The following is an 18,766-nucleotide window of genomic DNA, read 5'->3' on the forward strand; positions in this document are numbered from 1 at the left end:
CATATTCCAAATTATATCCTGCTGTTTGACAACCAGTTCCCCAAGGAATCGTAGTTCTGTGAGGCGTAAAGCATGGTTCTTTGAGGGAAGCAATGTACTTTGAATGTGCTTTACAAGTATGGTGAATATGCAGCCAGAGAAACAAGGGGATAGAAAGTGTATTCATTGTTGTTATGGTAAATGCAAGAAGAGGCAGAACGGGCCTTTTCCCAGCCATGGCAAGGCTTTGCCAGGCAAGGATTGCTGGAGAAGTGGGTTGGAGGGTAGTGACTGGCACCCAAAACTGAGAACTCCAAAGGCTAGTAAGAACAAAATGGAGGCAAGCTGGTGCCTTCTGGCAACTGTTTTGAGAGGAAAGACTCCAAATGATAGTTTGCCCTACCTGAGCCAATAGATTGTGTGTGTGTGTGTGTGTGTGTGTGTGTGTGTGTGTGTTTGCCATAATCTCTTTATACATGCGCAGGGAGACTGATGATGCACACTTTTCTGGTCCTACCCCTACAATCCAGCTGTTCAGCACAGCATCTGTAAAGGGGAGCCTGTGACTGGAATACAAAATGAGCATGAGTTCTAATTTTCAGATATTGCCATTTGTGGTGGGGCCAGCAGAGCCCAATGGCATGATCCCACATTCACTGCATGTGGACAATGGGCAGTCCGCTCTGGTCTCATCCCTCCTTCCTTCTACCAGGTGGAATTGATTTTTCTCATTGGACAGAAGAGGAGGAACACAGATAACTCACCTTCATTGTGGACTCACGTTGTTGCTTTACATATTTTCTAAGGATTAAAAAAAACCCAAAGCCCCTTGATATGGCAGACCTGCCTCAGAACAGGCTATAACCCTGAAGAGCCATTTTGGTGTAACTGTGGTTGAAGACTTTCCATATCGTTCATTCTGTGGTTATGCAAAGTGTTTGGCTGCCTCGAGGGCTCAGAATGTGAATCTGGATCATCTGTTAATTAATTCACAGCTAATTCACTGCAGAAATTGTTGACTCCAACAGTTTTGGGGTGAGGTTTCTGCCTGGTGAGCACAATCTTGCCGGTTGGAACTCTGCACAATGAAGAGCTTTTAATAATGTCTATTTTTCCATTCTCCGTATTTAGAAATGTGCCCGTGGCCAATTCTTTAACAATCTCCTTTAAACATATTGGATTAGAACCTTATCCACTCCAAATACTGACAAAGTGGATTGTTTATTCTTTTTTCTGGTTCTCATTATTTGCCTTCTATTTTGCCTTGGGTGAGAACGAAATGGTCTTTTGTCGTCTTATTGGAGCTGTTTTCAATCGCACACGTTTCCATAACGGCCAGAAGATTCTGAAGCACCTGATCTCTTTTTAAACCTCAGCTAAAAGGCTAACATTTTACAAGAAGTTTCAGGGGAAATCTATTGTCTTTCAGCAGAATTCACATTAGGTATTTGGCTATTGACATTCAGCTGTGTCCAACTCCAAGAGAAGGGCTCAAGTCCTATGGGGAGAACAATGTCCCTTTGAGGGGGAAGGACTCTTAGGGAAGAAGCCATAGATCAAGCAGTAGTGTACATGTTATGAAGTCTCAGGCATAGCTGACAGCTGCATCTCCAGGTAACAGGGCTATAAGAGGCTGCTGAGTTACATCCTTTAGATAGCCTGCCTTAGTATGTGACAGTTCCATAAATCGTGTCCTCCAAATCACGTGTTGCGTGAGATCACCAAACTGCCTTCTTGTTGCTGGGGTGGGCTCATTTGGATGACCTCCTTGCCTCATTGTTCGCCCCTGTGTTACTGGGGCAGATTTCTGTCGGTTGGGGTTTGATTGGCACATAAGGGGCTATTTAAGGGGCTGCACGTGGCGAAGTACTTCCTCTTTCGCATCGGGCAGCAGATCTCCCACCCTCCCTATAATTTCAGGTTGTGTTTTTGACTTTGCTATGCCTGTCTAGGGGTTGTCTGTTTTTGGAGCAGGAGCCCAGTAGGAATTTTGCCACTTGGCTGATTGGCTGGTGCCATTTGGTTTTTGCCTACCGTGTAGCAAATCGTCACAACTTTGTAAGGTCGGCGGTTAGGCATTGGTTCGTTCTTTGGTGGAGGGGATTATGGATTGGCTGTGCCTGCCCCTCAATTTGGTTGCTGCTGCTAGGGAATTCCCTTAAAGGAATCCAGGGGCTCGATTTGCTCTGTCCGATCCCCTCTCAGGGGTGGGGCCATGCCAGAGTTCCTGGGAACATCTGGGGTGAACTAAGAGGTGGAAATCCGCCTCTGTGCTCCCCCAGTATGTTTTCCCTTACTGACCTCTGGAGGTTCCAGTTGTCAGTCCTGTTCCTGCCGGCGCAGGTTCAGGTAGTCCGAACCAATGCCTAAGCAACCACTCACATGCTGTAAACAATAAAGTTGTGGCCAAATTAATGCCAAAAATCCTAAACAAATCTGCTGTTTCCTGTGTGATTTGGAGGGGGTTTGGGGGTCTTCACACGCAAGTTCAGCAACTTCTTCAATTTACTACATTTTAAATCACAATTATAAGTGGCCTGTGCTTTAGAAGCTGCCAAAAAGAGTGAATGCATACGTGCTAACATTTGCAAGCAACAAGAGCACCTTTTTGATTTTCAGCCTGCGAATCTCTCATATATGTTCCATTTTAAAATTAAGGCACATCTGAAATCTCTCCCTCTCCCTTCTTCCCCCAAGATTCTTCTTTCGCATATTAATATTGTCAGTGTGAGAGATAATGCAGAAGAAAAACTGAATCTGCATTCCAAGCAAGGAAGATTCTGATCTGTCTCGGAATGTAAACATCGCTAAAGTTGCATCGCTCCACTATTCTGCCGAGTTTCCTTCAAGCACACAGACACAAAAATGATGGTGAATAGCATTTGCGCCAAATGCTTTAATTGGAAACATAGTTGTGGTACATTTAATTAGTGCTGTTCTCCATCTGAAACAGTCTCCATTTCTTTCCTTTTTTTAAAAGGAAAGTGTTTCTATGTAAACACTGAGTGCCAAACCAAAAACTTCTATTTTGCTTCTTTGCTTCCAAATACAATTAAATCAAGTATGCTATATAGTCTAGTTAATTTGCATGCATATGCTGGCCTTCTCATTAGAATAGCTTTACATTTCTCTTACATAACATACTTTACTTTTTGCTCTTTTCCTTGTATTGCGGAGGCTTTCTGTGCATATGTATCTATCCATCTGCCCAACCACATCCTAAGGGACCCAGGGAGAGAGACAGAGACAGAGGGAGAGAATCTGTTTTATGTCTGTGCAAGTTGTTCCACATCTTCTCTTCCCAGTCCCGCAGTGTAACTGAAAACCTATTAATTTATGTTCTGCAGCATGTATTCCGATCCACACTAATTAAGAATGCCCTTCTCCTCATCCTTGACCACATGCCTGCAGGGCTATAGAAGCGGAAGCAATGAGGTTCCCTTTTTTGGCACATCACTCCCTTTCTCTGAGGTTCTCTGCACATTTGGGACCCTCTGTGGTTATCTCAACAATTTTGACAAAGATGTTTGTGGCCAGAGTTTCATAGCTTGAAGGTGACAAAATGAGTAAAAAATAAATCTGTTCACAAATATTTTTAAGCAAGCTGTGAAACGATCCATTTTATAATTACGTTTTCCTTCACAGCAGAATTTTCCAGTAACAGCTAAATTTATCTTTAGCAACCTTTTCCTCCCTTTCCCCCATTTTCAGGCGGTCAAGGGTTTTCATGTGGCTGAATTATACATGTAAGCTAGCTCGAAGGCCCTTTTAAAACTGGAAATGTCATTTGGGGAGGGACCACTGAGATCAGAGAAGCAGCAGTGGAGAGAAGCAGATAATAGATGAGATTCTAGTGCAGAAGGTGCTGCCAGTGAGATGGGGAGGCAGTACCAGCCAAGGCAACAAGAACTATCTAAATCCTCTAAGGAGCCATCCTAGATCTCATAGTCATTTATTCCCCTTACTTGAGATGGCACATTCTTACCATTTATATACAGTATTTATAGAATGGGCTAGCAGTGAGGCTCTCTAGAACTTTAGTAAGATTACATATGCACAGACAGGGGAGAGGCAGAAGGTCTTTGTTCAATCCCCAGTACAGTGGAAACTTGGGTTACGTACCATCCTCCTTACAAATGCTTCAGGTAATGAGCTCCGCTAACCCAGAAGTAGATGTTCCTGGTAGCGAACTTTACCCTGGGATATGAGTGGAAGTTGCGTGCTGGCAGCGCGGTGGCAGCAGGAGGCTACATTAGCGAAAGCCTCAGGTTAAGAATGGTTTCGGCTTAAAAATGGACCTCCAGAATGAATTAGGTTTGTAACCGGAGGTACCACTGTATCTTGAATTTTTAAAAAGGAAGGAAGGAAGGAAGGAAGGAAGGAAGGAAGGAAGGAAGGAAGGAAGGAAGGAGGTGATTTGAAATACCTCTGATAGAGACTCCAGAAACCTGCCTCCAGTCAGAATAGACAACACTGGAGTAGATAGAGTCTGACCTAGTACAAGGCAACTTCCTACCTGCTCAAATAGCTCAGTTGGTAGAGCATGATCCTCTTAATCTTAAGATTGTGAGTGCAAGCCCCACATTGGACAAAAGATTCCTGCCTTGCAGGGGGTTGAACTAGATGACCCTCAAGGTCCCTTCCAACTCTTCAAGTCTATGATTCTGTGATTAAAAGGAAGCAACCCACATTTGCCTCTTTGCACCAAGGCACTGGTTGGAATATTTTCCTATGAATGCATCTTGGAATGTAGGGCACTAGGGAGCGGCAGCCACTGTTAAAAACCATGATTGGCAGTAAGAACCAGCAGCTGCTGGGTTCATCCATAACCTCCAACATTTCTCCAATGAAAATAGGGACATCCTAAAGAATGGAGGGAGTGGGACATTTCAGGATCAAATCAGAAACCAGGACAGCTTCTGTAAATCCAGGACTGTCCCTGGAAAATAGGGACATTTTGTGCCTATATATATCTGTCCCTAATCAGAACATACTTTTCTTCTGACAAGGGATGGTGAGTTGGGATCCTGTGATGCTTGAGGATGCAACTAGATATAAGAGAGGCCCGATTGCATATTTTAGTTGGGTTTAATAGTTTATAACATACAAAAAAGACAAAGGTGCTTCGTACAAAACAGCAGCATCAAAACAGTAATATTTTCAGTAGGCTGAAGAAGCTACATGACTATTCAAAGCACTCTTAGACCACAAAAAGAAACAGACTCAGGCAGAAAAAGCTGGAACCTAAAACCTGAAAAATGATCTGGGGGGAAAGGCACTGCAAGAAGACATTTTTCATTTTCAGAGAAGCACACTTTGGGAATAAACATTCTTCATACCTTCCCAGAATCACTAGAGAGAGAAGGGATGAGGGAAAGGATGAAAAAGAACAGGAGCTGTTATATGTAAATACCTCAGATGTTCTCTGAGCAAGTTTGTATAAATTTGCAGAATTAAATGATTGCGGGTTTTGTGTTCTGCTTACTAGTCCCTTCTTTCTTCATCGGCCTCAGTAAATTCTCACTTCAAATTAATCCTAGTGCTTCCGCAAGTCCCCCCCCCCTTAAGCAAAATAAATGTTTCCCCCCATTCCAACCTATATCAACATTTCAGTAGACATGCTTTCATTTAAAAAACACCTTTTGCCTTTCAACTAAATGAGCACAGAATTCGTCCCCCAAAGTGCCGCCATTTTGTGTGCATAGCTTGTGTTCCCAGATCTTGTCATGACCATGGTGAGCCCTTGGACTGGGCTTGAACTAAATGTCTTTTACTTCAAAAGGGAGCACACTTGCTACTGGACCACACAAGTGTCCATTTGGCATAGAAATCCATTCTATATAGATCAAATGTCAGATATACACACTCAGAACATCTTAAATAACTTGTACGGAGTTCCACACAGGAGTCCAACTGACTCTAATAAAGTGTTTGACATGTGGAAGACTTGCAAGATCAAGTCAATGATATCTGATATTGGAAATTTTGTTTTATAAGCCCATAGCAGACTCCCCCCCCCCCATGGCTTGGCTTTGAGAATAATTGAAAAAGTGCTCAACAATTATTTTAAAAAGCTCTCACAAAAGGAAAAAGCACAGCTGTTCAATAAAAAATATTTATGATTGGCAATTTTGAAGTGTTCTATAATTTACATTTTAGCAGAATTTGCAAAGGCAAACTAACAACATTTTCTATAATTATTATTATTATTATTATTATTATTATTATTATTAAAATCTGTGCCAAGAACAACATGCTTTTTGGGTGAGGATGCAGATGAAAAATCCAAAACAAAACCCAAAGCAAGTTCAGTCCTTGATAGAATGGAACTGAAAAGTTAACCTACATTTGACTTGTTATTTTATCAACTTTGGGGCACCTGAATTGAATGCAAACAGCCTGTGGCAGAGCAGAGTTTTAGATACAAGAATGAACAGTATCAGAGTCCATGGAAGGCATTTGTGTGCCAGGCCCTGGAATGGGCGAATGCCGCCAACATTAACAATAATTTTTACATTAATTTGTTGTATTTCTATTCCATCAAGGGAAAAAATATGTATAAACCATTAAAGCAGCCAATGCTTTAAATTAAATAGCTGGAGCTAATCTTCAGCCCAGGTATAGCATGTTATTTCAAGCACTGACTGAATACCACTCCTGAAATATTGGTTCACTATTTTCAGCTTGTGGGCTTTTATCATAATAATGGTGGACAGTCCTTTCACATGCCTAAGAAGAAGCTCTAGTCCATCTCTGTGGGAAATAATGCAGTTAGTAACAGGACACACATTGTTTTCAGCCTTCTGTTGGCTGTTTTAAAAGTTCCACTTTGGAAACTGGAAATAGTATTTATTGGGATACAGGCTGCCGTGTATATGTGCATATACAATTCATCTGTGGAAGGTATGCATGTGCTCGTTCCTCCTGGTAGCTTCACATCTCTGCTCTTATAAAACCGTCAGTTTTTCTATTGAAGACCTGCCTGTTTTCCTAGAATTTCTCAGGAATGTTCCTCAGTGGTTGCATTTATTGTTGAGATGGAATATGTGCTACATTTGGTTATATGCTGCAACCGGGTTCTTTTCCTGTGGGCTTGCTTTTGAATTACAGTGTGCTTTTAAAGCATTAAAGGGAGCTCTGGTTTGCAGCTACTTCTGAAATAAGGCCACCATGTGTGAGGGGCCCATATGGCAGCTTGCAGGACTCCTGTCTTGAAAGATGGAGTGGAAACCAAGGCAAGCAGGAATTTCATAGAATCATAGAGTTGGAAGAGACCACAAGGGCCATTGATGGGCGTACTTCTCCTGGCAGCAGAGCCTTTGTTGCTTCCTGTGGGTGAGACTTAAGTCCACGAAGAACTTCAGCATTTCTGTCCTTTTCCACTGAAGACAAGGGGACACCTGCAAGTTGGTCACTCAGAAATAGGAAACAAGGACATTTATATGCTTGCGCTGAATGCTAATATACTGTTGCCAGATCTGTCCCACCATTTGGTGCTACCAGTTGCTATGGACTGAAGCTACTCTTCTACCAAACCAGTTTGCAAAGTATATGGCTGCTAATATCCTCCCTGCTTCATCAGTACGGTGGTACCTCGGTTGTTGAACGTAATCCATTCTGGAAGACAGTTCAGCTTCTGAAACGTTTGACAACCGAGGCACAAAGGGTTGGCTGCAAAGTCAGTGGAGAAAATTGAGAGAAAACGCAGAGGAAGCTGTTCAACTTCTGAGGCACATTCGAAAACGGAAGCAATTACTTCTGGGTTTTCGGCATTTGAAAACCAAAACGTTCAGCTTCCGAGCTGCTCAAAAACCAAGGTAAAAAGGGTATAGGGACCCTGTATTAACTTCTGTGTTTTAGGAGCTGAGGGGGTAGAAACTGGAAAATTCCCAGTTCAATCACTCTGTTTCATCTGAACTGGGCAAAGTGGTTCGGGTGCCAGCCTAGTGCTTGAAAGTGGTGGCCGGCTGGATGTGAAACAATAGTTTTTATTTAAATTTATATACTGCCCTTCATCCAAAAATCACAGGGTGATTTATAGCATAAAAATACAAAATGAAAACACAAGATACATATTATCAGTGGGGTGATTTTCTGGAGGGACGCAGGGGCACGCACACCCCTAAACATTTTGTGAATCTAAGTTTGGTCTCAATGAGGGGCAATATTTCAATATGAGTAGGAAAATGAGAGTACCCCTAAACATTTTTTTAGGAAAAAAAGCACTGCATAATATAATAATGAAACCATAAACAATACCCCCAAAAAAGAAACACATTTGCAAGCTACATTTTCACCTGGCATATCCTTACATATCTTTAGGTGCCAGGAGAGAGTATTCCACAAACAAGGAGCCACCGCAGAAAAGACCATTCTCATGTTGCCACCCTCAAGACCTCTCATGAGTGCAGGGTCCGGGTTGGTTCGTATGAAGAGAGACGGTCTTGAAGTATTACATTCCTGAGCTGTTAAAGACTTTATAGGTCAAAACCAGCACTTTGAATTTGGCCCAGAAACTCAATGGCAGCCAGTGCAGCTGGGTAGTTGGGCCAGGATTGGTTTAATATGCTCAAACCATTTTGCCCCTGTGGGCATCCTGGCTACTGAATTTTGCATCAACAGATGTTTGTGAACCATTTTCAGAGTCAGCTCCCATGTATAACATGTTGCAGTAATCTATCATAGATAGGCTTGCCACATGTCTGGAAAATTCCGGACATGCCAGGAAATTGGATGCCTAAAATGGCATCCTGGGGAAAATTTTGAATTTTAAGAGATGTCCAGAATTTCCCATATTTTCTGCTGAGCAGCGGAAGGAAAGTACCCCCTTATATGGGAGACCCAAAGCGTGCTTGCTTTTTGATAGACTCTGTGGAGATATACACTGAAAGTACAGTGGTACCTCTAGTTACCAACTTAATTCATTTGGAGGTCTGTTCTTAACCTGGAACTGTTCTTAACTAGAGGGGTGCTTTCACTAATGGGGCCTCTTGCTGCTGCTGCGCCGCCAGCACACGATTTCCGTTCTCATCCTGGGGAAAAGTTCTCATCTTGAGGTAACTCTTCCAGGTTAGCGGAGTTTGTAACCTGAGGCATTTGTAACTTGAGGTACCACTGTAAATCTTTCCTTCCTGACATGTAGGCTGCCTATGTACAAACCAAATAGAAAAAGGTGCATGGGAGGGGTTGAAGTTTATCCCATCCTGAATGTAGCTAACAGTAACTCATACATCAAGAATCCATGAGGCAAAACTGTAATGTTTGCATGTTTATTGCCCAGTCCAGATTCAGGTAGTGGAGCAACATATGTGACTCTAATTGATGCAACCTCAACTTCCCATGAATATAAAATGAAAATGGTATTAGCAACCTACATCAAAGGTTTCTTGTGATACTTGAAACTGATAATAATGGTTAACTCAACCTTTCTCTTTTTGTGTGATATATTGACAATGTCTCAGAGACAAACTATGAGTTGACAAGCCTCTATATATACAGTACGCCAATTTGGCTAGCTCCTCTGCATTTGTTTCATAATGTAAACTTTCATACAGTGAAATGAAAACAGATGTGTGTGGGGGGGGAGAATTCCATCACTCAAGTTTCTGAACAGTGACCTTCAAAAATATATATGTAATGATTGTGTATTGGCAAGGGGCGGGGGCAAAGGTGCTCTGAGAAAGTTGTTTCTTCTATAATTCTGTGTTAGCGCTCTCCAAAGTTTCATATTTTTTAACAAGGATTACACTACACTGAATTTGTTGTCCCTAATGACCATTAAGAATGATGGAGGTTAGTACTCTACAATCTGACAGTATGTGATAATGACTAATACTTGTCATATATCCAAAATTATGCCGGGCCAAACATTTGTACACTAACCAATTTGGCAAGTATTTGCAATAGTAATAACTTTTACAATGCCAAGAAACAGCATTACTGTATTCAGTATGTTGTACTTTAAGAATAGTATGCTTGCATTATCAGTTCCTATCCGTATTGTCATAAACTATGCATTTGGATTTCTCTAATGTCATGAGCACAGCAAAGAATTAAGAGCACAGCAAAGAAAAGCATATTAATGATTTCCAATGATGATAGGTCTACACATTGTCCTGGTTTTTTTCAGGCTGCCTCTCTGTGTGCCAAGATTTTTAACATTATAATATATTTTAACAAATATATTCTCAAACACAACATACTTAATTATTGTTTGTTTAGGTTTTAGGTAACAGTGCTGCTTCAGCTGTTGAACATGTAAGTTATTCTTGGTCACATCTGGAACATCTGCAGAGCGAGTTCCAATGGTTAGAAGATTGCTCATAGTAGAATACTCATTCATTTTAAAAAAGCAGATAGCTGGATATGTGACCACTTCTAGCTCTTTTCAGGTGATCAGTCTAGAGTAACAGGGTTTTCATTTTTATTGTTGAAGCTGAACAAGACTGGCTCTAGAACAGGATGGATGGGAGACGACCTGTTAGCCATTTGTGCTCTCCTAGAATTGAAGTTATAAGTGTGACTGTGCAGGCAGAAGTAGCTGTGAGATTGGCTGCTGAGTCTTTTCAGGACCAGGTCTATGGCAGTATTGGTTCTACGGTAGAGCCAGAAACGAAGTTTCTGAAAGAAAACAACTTGCTATGTGGTACAAGGAATCCTGTGGACAAGTCTACCTTCCAGCTCTTTCCACACCCATGTGCAGAGATTGCTGGGAGGCCAAGCCCAGTGAGGCCCAGGCAACTGCTTTAGTCTTTGGTATAACTCAACTGAGCTTAGTGGGGCAAGAATCATGCATTTCCCTATCCTACGCAGGTGGCGCTGTGGGTAAACCTCAGCGCCCAGGACTTTCGCATGGTCGGCGGTTCGAATCCCCGCAGCGGGGTGAGCTCCCGTCATTCAGTCCCAGCGCCTGCCAACCTAGCAGTTCGAAAGCACCTCCGGGTGCAAGTAGATAAATAGGGACCGCTTACCAGCGGGAAGGTAAACGGCGTTCCGTGTATTGCGCTGGCTCGCCAGATGCAGCTTGTCACGCTGGCCATGTGACCCGGAAGTGTCTGCGGACAGTGCTGGCTCCCGGCCTCTAGAGTGAGATGAGCGCACAACCCTAGAGTCTGTCAAGACTGGCCCGTACGGGCAGGGGTACCTTTACCTTTACCTTTATCCTATGCTAATGGAGAAATTATTTTGCGTTATGTGGATTTGTGGGTTTTTGCAGGGTGGCAGCCAACTCCTGGCTAACCAATACAGTGGTACCTCGGGTTACATACGCTTCAGGTTACATACACTTCAGGTTACATACGCTTCAGGTTACAGACTCCGCTAACCCAGAAATAGTGCTTCAGGTTAAGAACATTGCTTCAGGATGAGAACAGAAAATGTGCTCCGGCGGCGCGGCAGCAGCAGGAGGCCCCATTAGCTAAAGTGGTGCTTCAGGTTAAGAACAGTTTCAGGTTAAGAATGGACCTCCGAAACAAATTAAGTACTTAACCCGAGGTACCACTGTATATGTTTTGAAAGCATAAAATTTTTCTGTGTCGGGCTGAATTAGTTTCTGATAGTGCATCGACTATAGTGTAGTGCAGGCATCCCCAAACTCGGCCCTCCAGCTGTTTTGGGACTACAGTTCCCATCATCCCTGACCACTGGTCCTGTTAGCTAGGGATGATGGGAGTTGTAGTCCCAAAACAGCTGGAGGGCCGAGTTTGGGGATGCCTGCTGCAGTGATTGTGAGGTTAGCACAGTTGGTTGGAGCATGGTGCTGAAAATCACAAGGTCGAAGGTTCGATCCCCATTTATGGACAGCTGCCTATTCCTGCCTGGCAGGGGGTTGGATCAGATGATACTCAGGGTCCCTTCCAACTCTACAATTCTTTGATTCTAGGTCTGGCTAAATGGATTCTGATAAACGTGCACAAATGAGAGTAGTTTTCATACTGTGAACAACAAACCTTAGTCATAGAGAGGAGAGGGTGGGGTGGTGGGGTGGAGCTGCCATTCTGACGCCAGTATCAGTGCTGCTTACCAGGGTCAGACTATGTGAATATACCAGCAAAAGTGCTATCCTGGTTCTGCCAGTACACCCATGCAGCCTGAACCTTACTACAAACCCAGCTAGCGGCAGCAAGGCCTGTGTCAGAAGGGCAGCTCTATGGCACCATGCCAGCTTCTGTGTATCTGTTCAGAAAAGATGAGCCTAGGGAAGAAATGCATCCATTGTGCAGATGCTGATAAAAACAACTAAAGCTCTTAATCTTCTGAGCACTGAAAAATAAATAAAGGAAATACCATCCACCACAAATGTCTCCAGCACAAGTTGCTTCCAAATGACTGGGGTTCCACGGGAGGATAATTGTGACATTGGTCCATCCTCACTGGATATATAATAGGATCAAACTGAATTCCATTGCTACCAATTCTGGCTGCTTAAGATCATGTGTTTGGTTTCAACAATGAATTCCAAAAGAGGGGTTTCTTGGGTCTGGTTGGTTGTGGTATATATATTAAGCTATGTAAAAGTAAAGAGAACACTTTGAATAAAACCTTTTTACAGTTTATTGTCTATTATTAAAATGTATAAAAATGAAGATTTGAATAACTGAGGGACATTAAATGGTGAAATTCTATCCGTGCAAACAAATAAATAGTTATTTACAGTCTTTGGCAAAACAGAATGTTAAGTCTTGTTGGCATCTTGTGCTTATCCACATATATTCTTTCTCACCTCCCCACCATCTCTCTCTAACTCTCTCTCTCTCTCTCTCTCTCTCTCTCTCTCTCACACACACACACACATTCACACATACAAAGGAAAAAGGAAACAGTCATAAATAATTTACATAGTATAGGCAAATATGGTACAATCGAAATATTAACATCTTAGTCCCATCGCTGATGTCTTCTTTTTATTTGAAGGATACAATAAGCATTATTACATGAATGAAATTTCCCTCACTTCTCTCTGGGACTTGGGGCTACACTTTTAGAAATACTAAAAATATGAATTGCAAAAACACTCTGAACAAGCTTTTTTTTAAAAAAAAAAAAAAAACTCTCATTAAGAGGCCTTTTAAAAAGGTTGTTAATATGGCAAAACTAAGAATGTGCAATAAAGCCAGAAGCACTGGATTCTTGATAAAGGTATATAACATCAAAATCTATTCAGAAATTGGATTGGAAAACAGCTGACATTTGCTCACTGTATTCTCAAACAAGGCAGGAGATTGTTATCCCAAGCCCAAACCTGGCTGTGAAAGCAGCAGCTGAGATGCTAATGTAGAAGCCTCAGCTACAGAAGCTGTCGCATTCATTCTGATGCAGCGGTAGGGACAGCCCTGAGCTTGAACTGCATCCTTTTGCATCCATGAAGATGCTTTGACAATTGTGTGACTGGAAGTACTCACCTGTGGCTGAATTCTTTTGCCACAGTCCTTCTTGAGACATCCACATGCATATCCCTGGCTGGCTGCAAAAGCTTCCACGCAATTCCCCAGCCTCACCAAGCAGCCAGGGCTTTAATACATATCTTAATGTGGATTCCCACATGGCAGCTGTTTGTGACAGAGAATGGATTCTGCCCCCTCCTGACTCCAGCCCAACAGAGGATTGGCAGGTTTCTAGATTCTTTTACACAGCTGCGCATGCACAACCCTCTTTTGCAATCCAGAGAGACGCATGCAGCAGAGTGCACAGAGGACTCAGCAACAAGGCCATTGTTCTCTTCTCTTAGTAATGCTCATCCACGAACAAAACCACACCAGCAAGTTTACCTCATGGGCAAAGTTCATTCAGTTTAAAATAACAAAAAAGAGTGTTAAATATGTGCATACTATTGTATAATGGAATAACTGTTGTATCTGGTTAGGATAAAGGCTGACATACCTTCAGCATTCTTTTCTTTAAAAGTCCTATATACAGCAGACATACATAAAAAATAATAATACAAAAATGGTGGGCAATAGTAAATATCAAGGTTCCACTTAGAAGGTCTCAAGGGCTACTTAATTATTTGGCAATTTTCAGAGCAATTTAAGATTATTGTGACGTATAATTACATATATAACATATATTCACTGGTTGGACCATTAAAGGCATTATGCAGTCATCTCTTCTGTGAGTTCTTCCATGGCTAATGTGCTCTATGGCATGCTTTCAAATAAATTACTGGAGAACATAGCTGCGCATTGCAATAAATAAATAGCACCGACGTCCTTATAACTGGAACCGTAATATGTTACCAGATTTTGTTAATGGTAGCATTGCCACCTTATCAGAAACCTGGATCAAAGTTTGGGGTTTCAAAGTGCTTGCTGCGACAGCGTCAGGAAAAAGGTTTCACCTGGCCAGGAACCATTTTCATGGGACACCTTAAGCACGCTGCTGTTCATCAGGTCAATTAGTGCACATTTAAGTTCTCACCACTGCTTATCTTTCTAGACAAAATTCAAAGGGCTGATTGTACGCTTTACATGACAGCCACATTTTCTACTTTCCCACCCTCTGGGTTATAAGCAACCAAGTTTTACTCAGAGTAGACCCACTACAATGAATTAGTCGTGCCCGTCTATTAATTTCAGAATGTCTGCTCTGACTGTGACTACTAGCATGCATCTCCATGGCTCCCAATGCACACTCATGGATAAAATGTCTCTAAACGCAATGGCCAAGCACCTGGAATCCCCCCATACAACCTTTCATAGTACACTGCATGGTATACAATGATATGCTGAGTGTGTCTTTGAGGCAAAGGGTGAATTCATATGGGAAAGGGGTCATCAAGTAGTTGAACCCATTTTATAAAAAGGAGCATCTACAAGCTTTGGCTGACATTCACAACCCCCCTCCCCAATTTATTACAGGGCAGTCCTAAAGTCACAAGAACAGCTCCAGAGTATAGGATGCTGAGCTTCATACAATGCCAGTTTCCTCCGGAGTGTAGCATATGAAGATGCCTCGTACAAAATCAGACCATTGGTCCATCTACATCCGTATTGTCTACACTGGTGGGTTGCTCACCAGTGACTCAGATGTCCTACCCAAAGATTCTGGGGCATGAACCTGGGATCTTTTGCATGTAACACACATGCTTTACCTCTGAGCTGCAGCACTTCCACTAGAAGTATTACTTTGGAGACATGCAAAATAAACATTTAATAATGTTGGGTTGTTGATGAAGCTTCCCTGCTCCACTCCCCACAAAATTATATGTGAGTAGGATACTAGATGCCTGCCAGCTCCTGCTCATGAGGTATCAAGATTCCCTGATATCCACATACTTTGAATGAACAACCCTGAAATAACTGGCATTTTAATTTGTATGCCCCCAGGAGAATAATTCCAAATTCACTTCTTTAAAACAGAATTGGATACAAGATCTAAAGAGCCCCATTGGATGTTAAGCTGTCGTCGTTCTCTCTGCAGCCTGCTCACGTGCTAGTATTTGTCATTAGAAGAGAAGCATTATTTTAAACTTCAAGCATGTGGCTTACCTAAAAAGCTGTTAGAAGATTAGTAACATTTGAAGTTTGTGGAGCCATCTTCTTGGGTGGCCGTTGCCTTAGTTTTCCATGGCTTCTTAAATGAGTAGGATATTTAGGGTTTGGTCCTTCTCAGTTTTGATGAACTATATCTCCCAGATTTTGTGTCAGCAAGGCCCAGCCCTGATCTGAGCAAGTAATGTGGCCTGAAGAAGTGGTCTTACTTACAACCTCTTCCTCCCTCTTGATGTAATAATACCCCCCTCACATTCTTCCATATCTATATCCATATAAATACATTATGTAATTACACTTTTACACTTTATATGTAAACGTCATTTTAAAAACAACAACAACAACAACCCTAAACAAATGACTGAATAAATGTGTCTGCCAAGTTTTCACTCTATACATCAATCAGTTTTTGCTTCTGTGGTGGGTTTGATGGTCACATTCAGGCCCTGTCAGTCCAAGCTCTTAGAAGGCACTGGGGTGTAGAATCGGAGGGATCTCTCCTGGCTGCAGGGAGGCACAAGGTCTGGGGAACATGCCAGAGTTGAAAAATAAGTGAGGGATTTGGAGTACCAGGATGAACAGAGGTGTCTAGTTGAATGGCATCTACAGTACTTTGCTGGTTTTGCAGCAGCTTTACTTCAGACATCTGCAACAGAAAGAAGCAATTGCTAAGTACAATTCCCACATTTGGATTGCATTGCAGTAAACATGGGGGGGGGGGGAGTTACTTGTGTTTGGACATTTAAAGCTTTTATCCCATCTTTCGAAAAGCAAACTATTATAATGCAATAAATATGCACAGTAAAAATCAGGTAAAAACCAATGGGTTCCAATGGGCTGTTACTTCTCCCATTTGCATCTTGCCCTTCTGTCAAGGAATGCAGAGCGGCCTGCACAGCATTGCCTCGTTATTCTTACAACAATACTGTGATGTAAGTTGAGCTAAGAGATAGTGACTTGCCCCAGGGTCACCCAAATTAATGACTGTACTGAAATTTGAACCCGGGTCTCCCAAGTCTGAGACTCTACTCTCACCACTACATTGTCTCTTGCTACTTGTGTAACTCCAGTCCTTCGGCCCATACTGCTAGCTACAGATTATATGGTTGATTCTCTGGTCTCGGGTTGCTGACAGACCCAAGGTGATCACAACAAGAGCACCACCACCATGCAAATATATGGTAAACGATTCAGAAATTGGTCCCCAAATGCATATTTGGGTTAAAGGTGGGTCCTGGGTCTGAAAAGGTTGAGGATGCCTAAGTTAATGATGGTCAGGGAAAATGCTTAGCCTTATGTCATAGGTCATATTTGCTTGGGGGGGGGGACCTCACATATGAGGAGTGGCACATGCAAGTCAGGTTGCCTAATGCATGGAATCTGGCTCTGATTATGACAATTAATTATGCTCAATGCTTTTTCGGGGCGGACGAAGGGGTACGCATACCCCTAAACATTTTGTAAATCTAAGTTTGGCCTCATTGAGGGGCAGTATTTCAATATGAGTAGGAAAATGATAGTAACAATTTTTTGGGGGGGGGAGCACTGATTATGCTTGCTCTAGCCTCAAGCTGGATACACACAATTGCTATTAATTGCTATACACATTTGCTATTAAGAAAGCTGTCCCACTGAATCCATTTTCATTCATAATGTAGATACATATATAAAAGATTGTTTAATAAAAGGAATCAAAGGCATTCAGAAGGTTGCTTCACAAATACATGGCCAACACTTGATACTGCAAAATCGGATGACCTGCAAGTTTGAATGAGCCATAAAAACATAAGACCCTGCTGGATCAGGTCCATGGTCCCTCCCATTGAAAAAGTCTGCAACCCCCCTGCAAACACTAAAGTAGTTATTGCTATTATGATGATGGATGCATTAACTTACCTTTGCATTCATACTTGAGGTCAGAGAAGTAAACCATCTCTTGTGAAAAGACAAAAAGACCTAATCGCCCACCAGCATAGGTTTTGTCATAGATTGGTCCAGAGTCTGCCATGACCTGCTTTCCTTCGTACACTAAAACCCTTTGAAAGGGGAACAAAGTCTAGATTAGACACCGTTCTTGAAATGATACACTTTCTTTCTAGTGGCAGTAAAAGCTCTAATAAGAAAAACAAAGTGACATCAGATTCACACCCAGGTTTCTAGAGTATACAACTTCTACCTATCTAACACACAGTCTGCTCAAACACTCCTCACAGAAGTAGTTTTATGGACACCTCTGAAAAAGATTTCCCAGTTCTGATTTAGGCCAGCCAAGTCCAATGAAGTGAATCTATTCTGAGGAGGGGTAAGATGCATATTCTGTTGGAAGCTGCTCAGACTGGCTTCCAACATTGTTGTTGTCATGCACACAAGTTGAAGAAACAACTCCATAGTCTTGAGGTCACGTTGTGCACTGTGTGATCTCTGACAGCTGATGTTATTGTGCATTTCAGCTGAAATTGCTAAATATTCCATAATACATTAGCCTGTTTTCAGAAAGAAACATTTCCACTAACCTCAGACAGTTAATGGTTGGGCTTATGCAATGAAATAAGTGGTATACGTGTTCTATTTCAAAGCCCTAGGTTTTGTTAAGAACATAATTATTAGGATTTGTTTGTGGCACTGCTTTCTAGATGTGAGAGCATGGGAAAATATAGCTGTTAAAGAAGGGCTAATTGAATGTGAGAGAAACTCACAGAAATATATATATATATATATTCCTGCCAGAGAATGGTTACACCACGACAGACTTTAACACCAACCCAGAGAATGTTACCATGCTTGAGCCACATTAAAAGTCAGCCATGATTAACTTAAGTTTCACTAACTCCAAAAGGTCATAGGGATGACAAATTTTCCTGGGAACTGGCTGTCCATACTTGTGTATTCTGGGTGCTGTGTGACTCATGGAGATTGGATGCACATCAGAACGCATCTGGTGTGCATCTGACTTCTGAAAAATGCTCAATTATTCTTAAGAGTCAAATTAGAGTGCAAAAACCTACTTGAATTAACAAATGTTACAAGTTTAAAGGTTCTGGATAAGCAACTGTTCAGCAGCGCCAAGAACAGATGGAAGCCTTGCATCTGGCTGTGTGTGAATGATGATCCAGCTATAACCTGGAGAAGTTGAGTTTCTGCTGTATCCTTATGCGGTTATATGCCCAATAAGTTATATCTTACAACCAGCTGAGAAATCTTCTCTTATATCCTCAAACAATATAGCTAAATCCAGGAAGTAGGCTGGTGTGCTGTATGGCTACATATTCATCCAATATGGTGTGGCTACATATTCATCC

The 18,766-nt window shown here is 42.0% G+C and overlaps 1 protein-coding gene and 1 long non-coding RNA gene across 2 annotated transcripts in view; both read right to left on the minus strand.

Moving 5' to 3' along the window:
• The window catches only part of LOC308474063, a 282,096-nt gene that overhangs the window by 221,005 nt on the left and 42,325 nt on the right, over window positions 1–18,766 (minus strand). The gene's annotated exons all lie outside the window — the stretch shown is intronic.
• Window positions 12,508–18,766, minus strand: part of THBS2 (thrombospondin 2) — a 47,349-nt gene continuing 41,090 nt past the window's right edge. Inside the window, exons 21-22 of the mRNA XM_080998886.1 lie at window positions 17,364–17,503; window positions 12,508–16,113 (exon numbers count right to left, since the gene is read on the minus strand). Coding sequence (XP_080855012.1) covers window positions 16,106–16,113; window positions 17,364–17,503 — 148 coding nt within the window. The 3' untranslated portion in view covers window positions 12,508–16,105. The remainder of the gene's footprint in view (window positions 16,114–17,363; window positions 17,504–18,766) is intronic.

Source organism: Podarcis pityusensis, assembly GCF_964106645.2.
Source record: "Podarcis pityusensis genome assembly, chromosome: 3".
NCBI lineage: Eukaryota > Metazoa > Chordata > Lepidosauria > Squamata > Lacertidae > Podarcis > Podarcis pityusensis.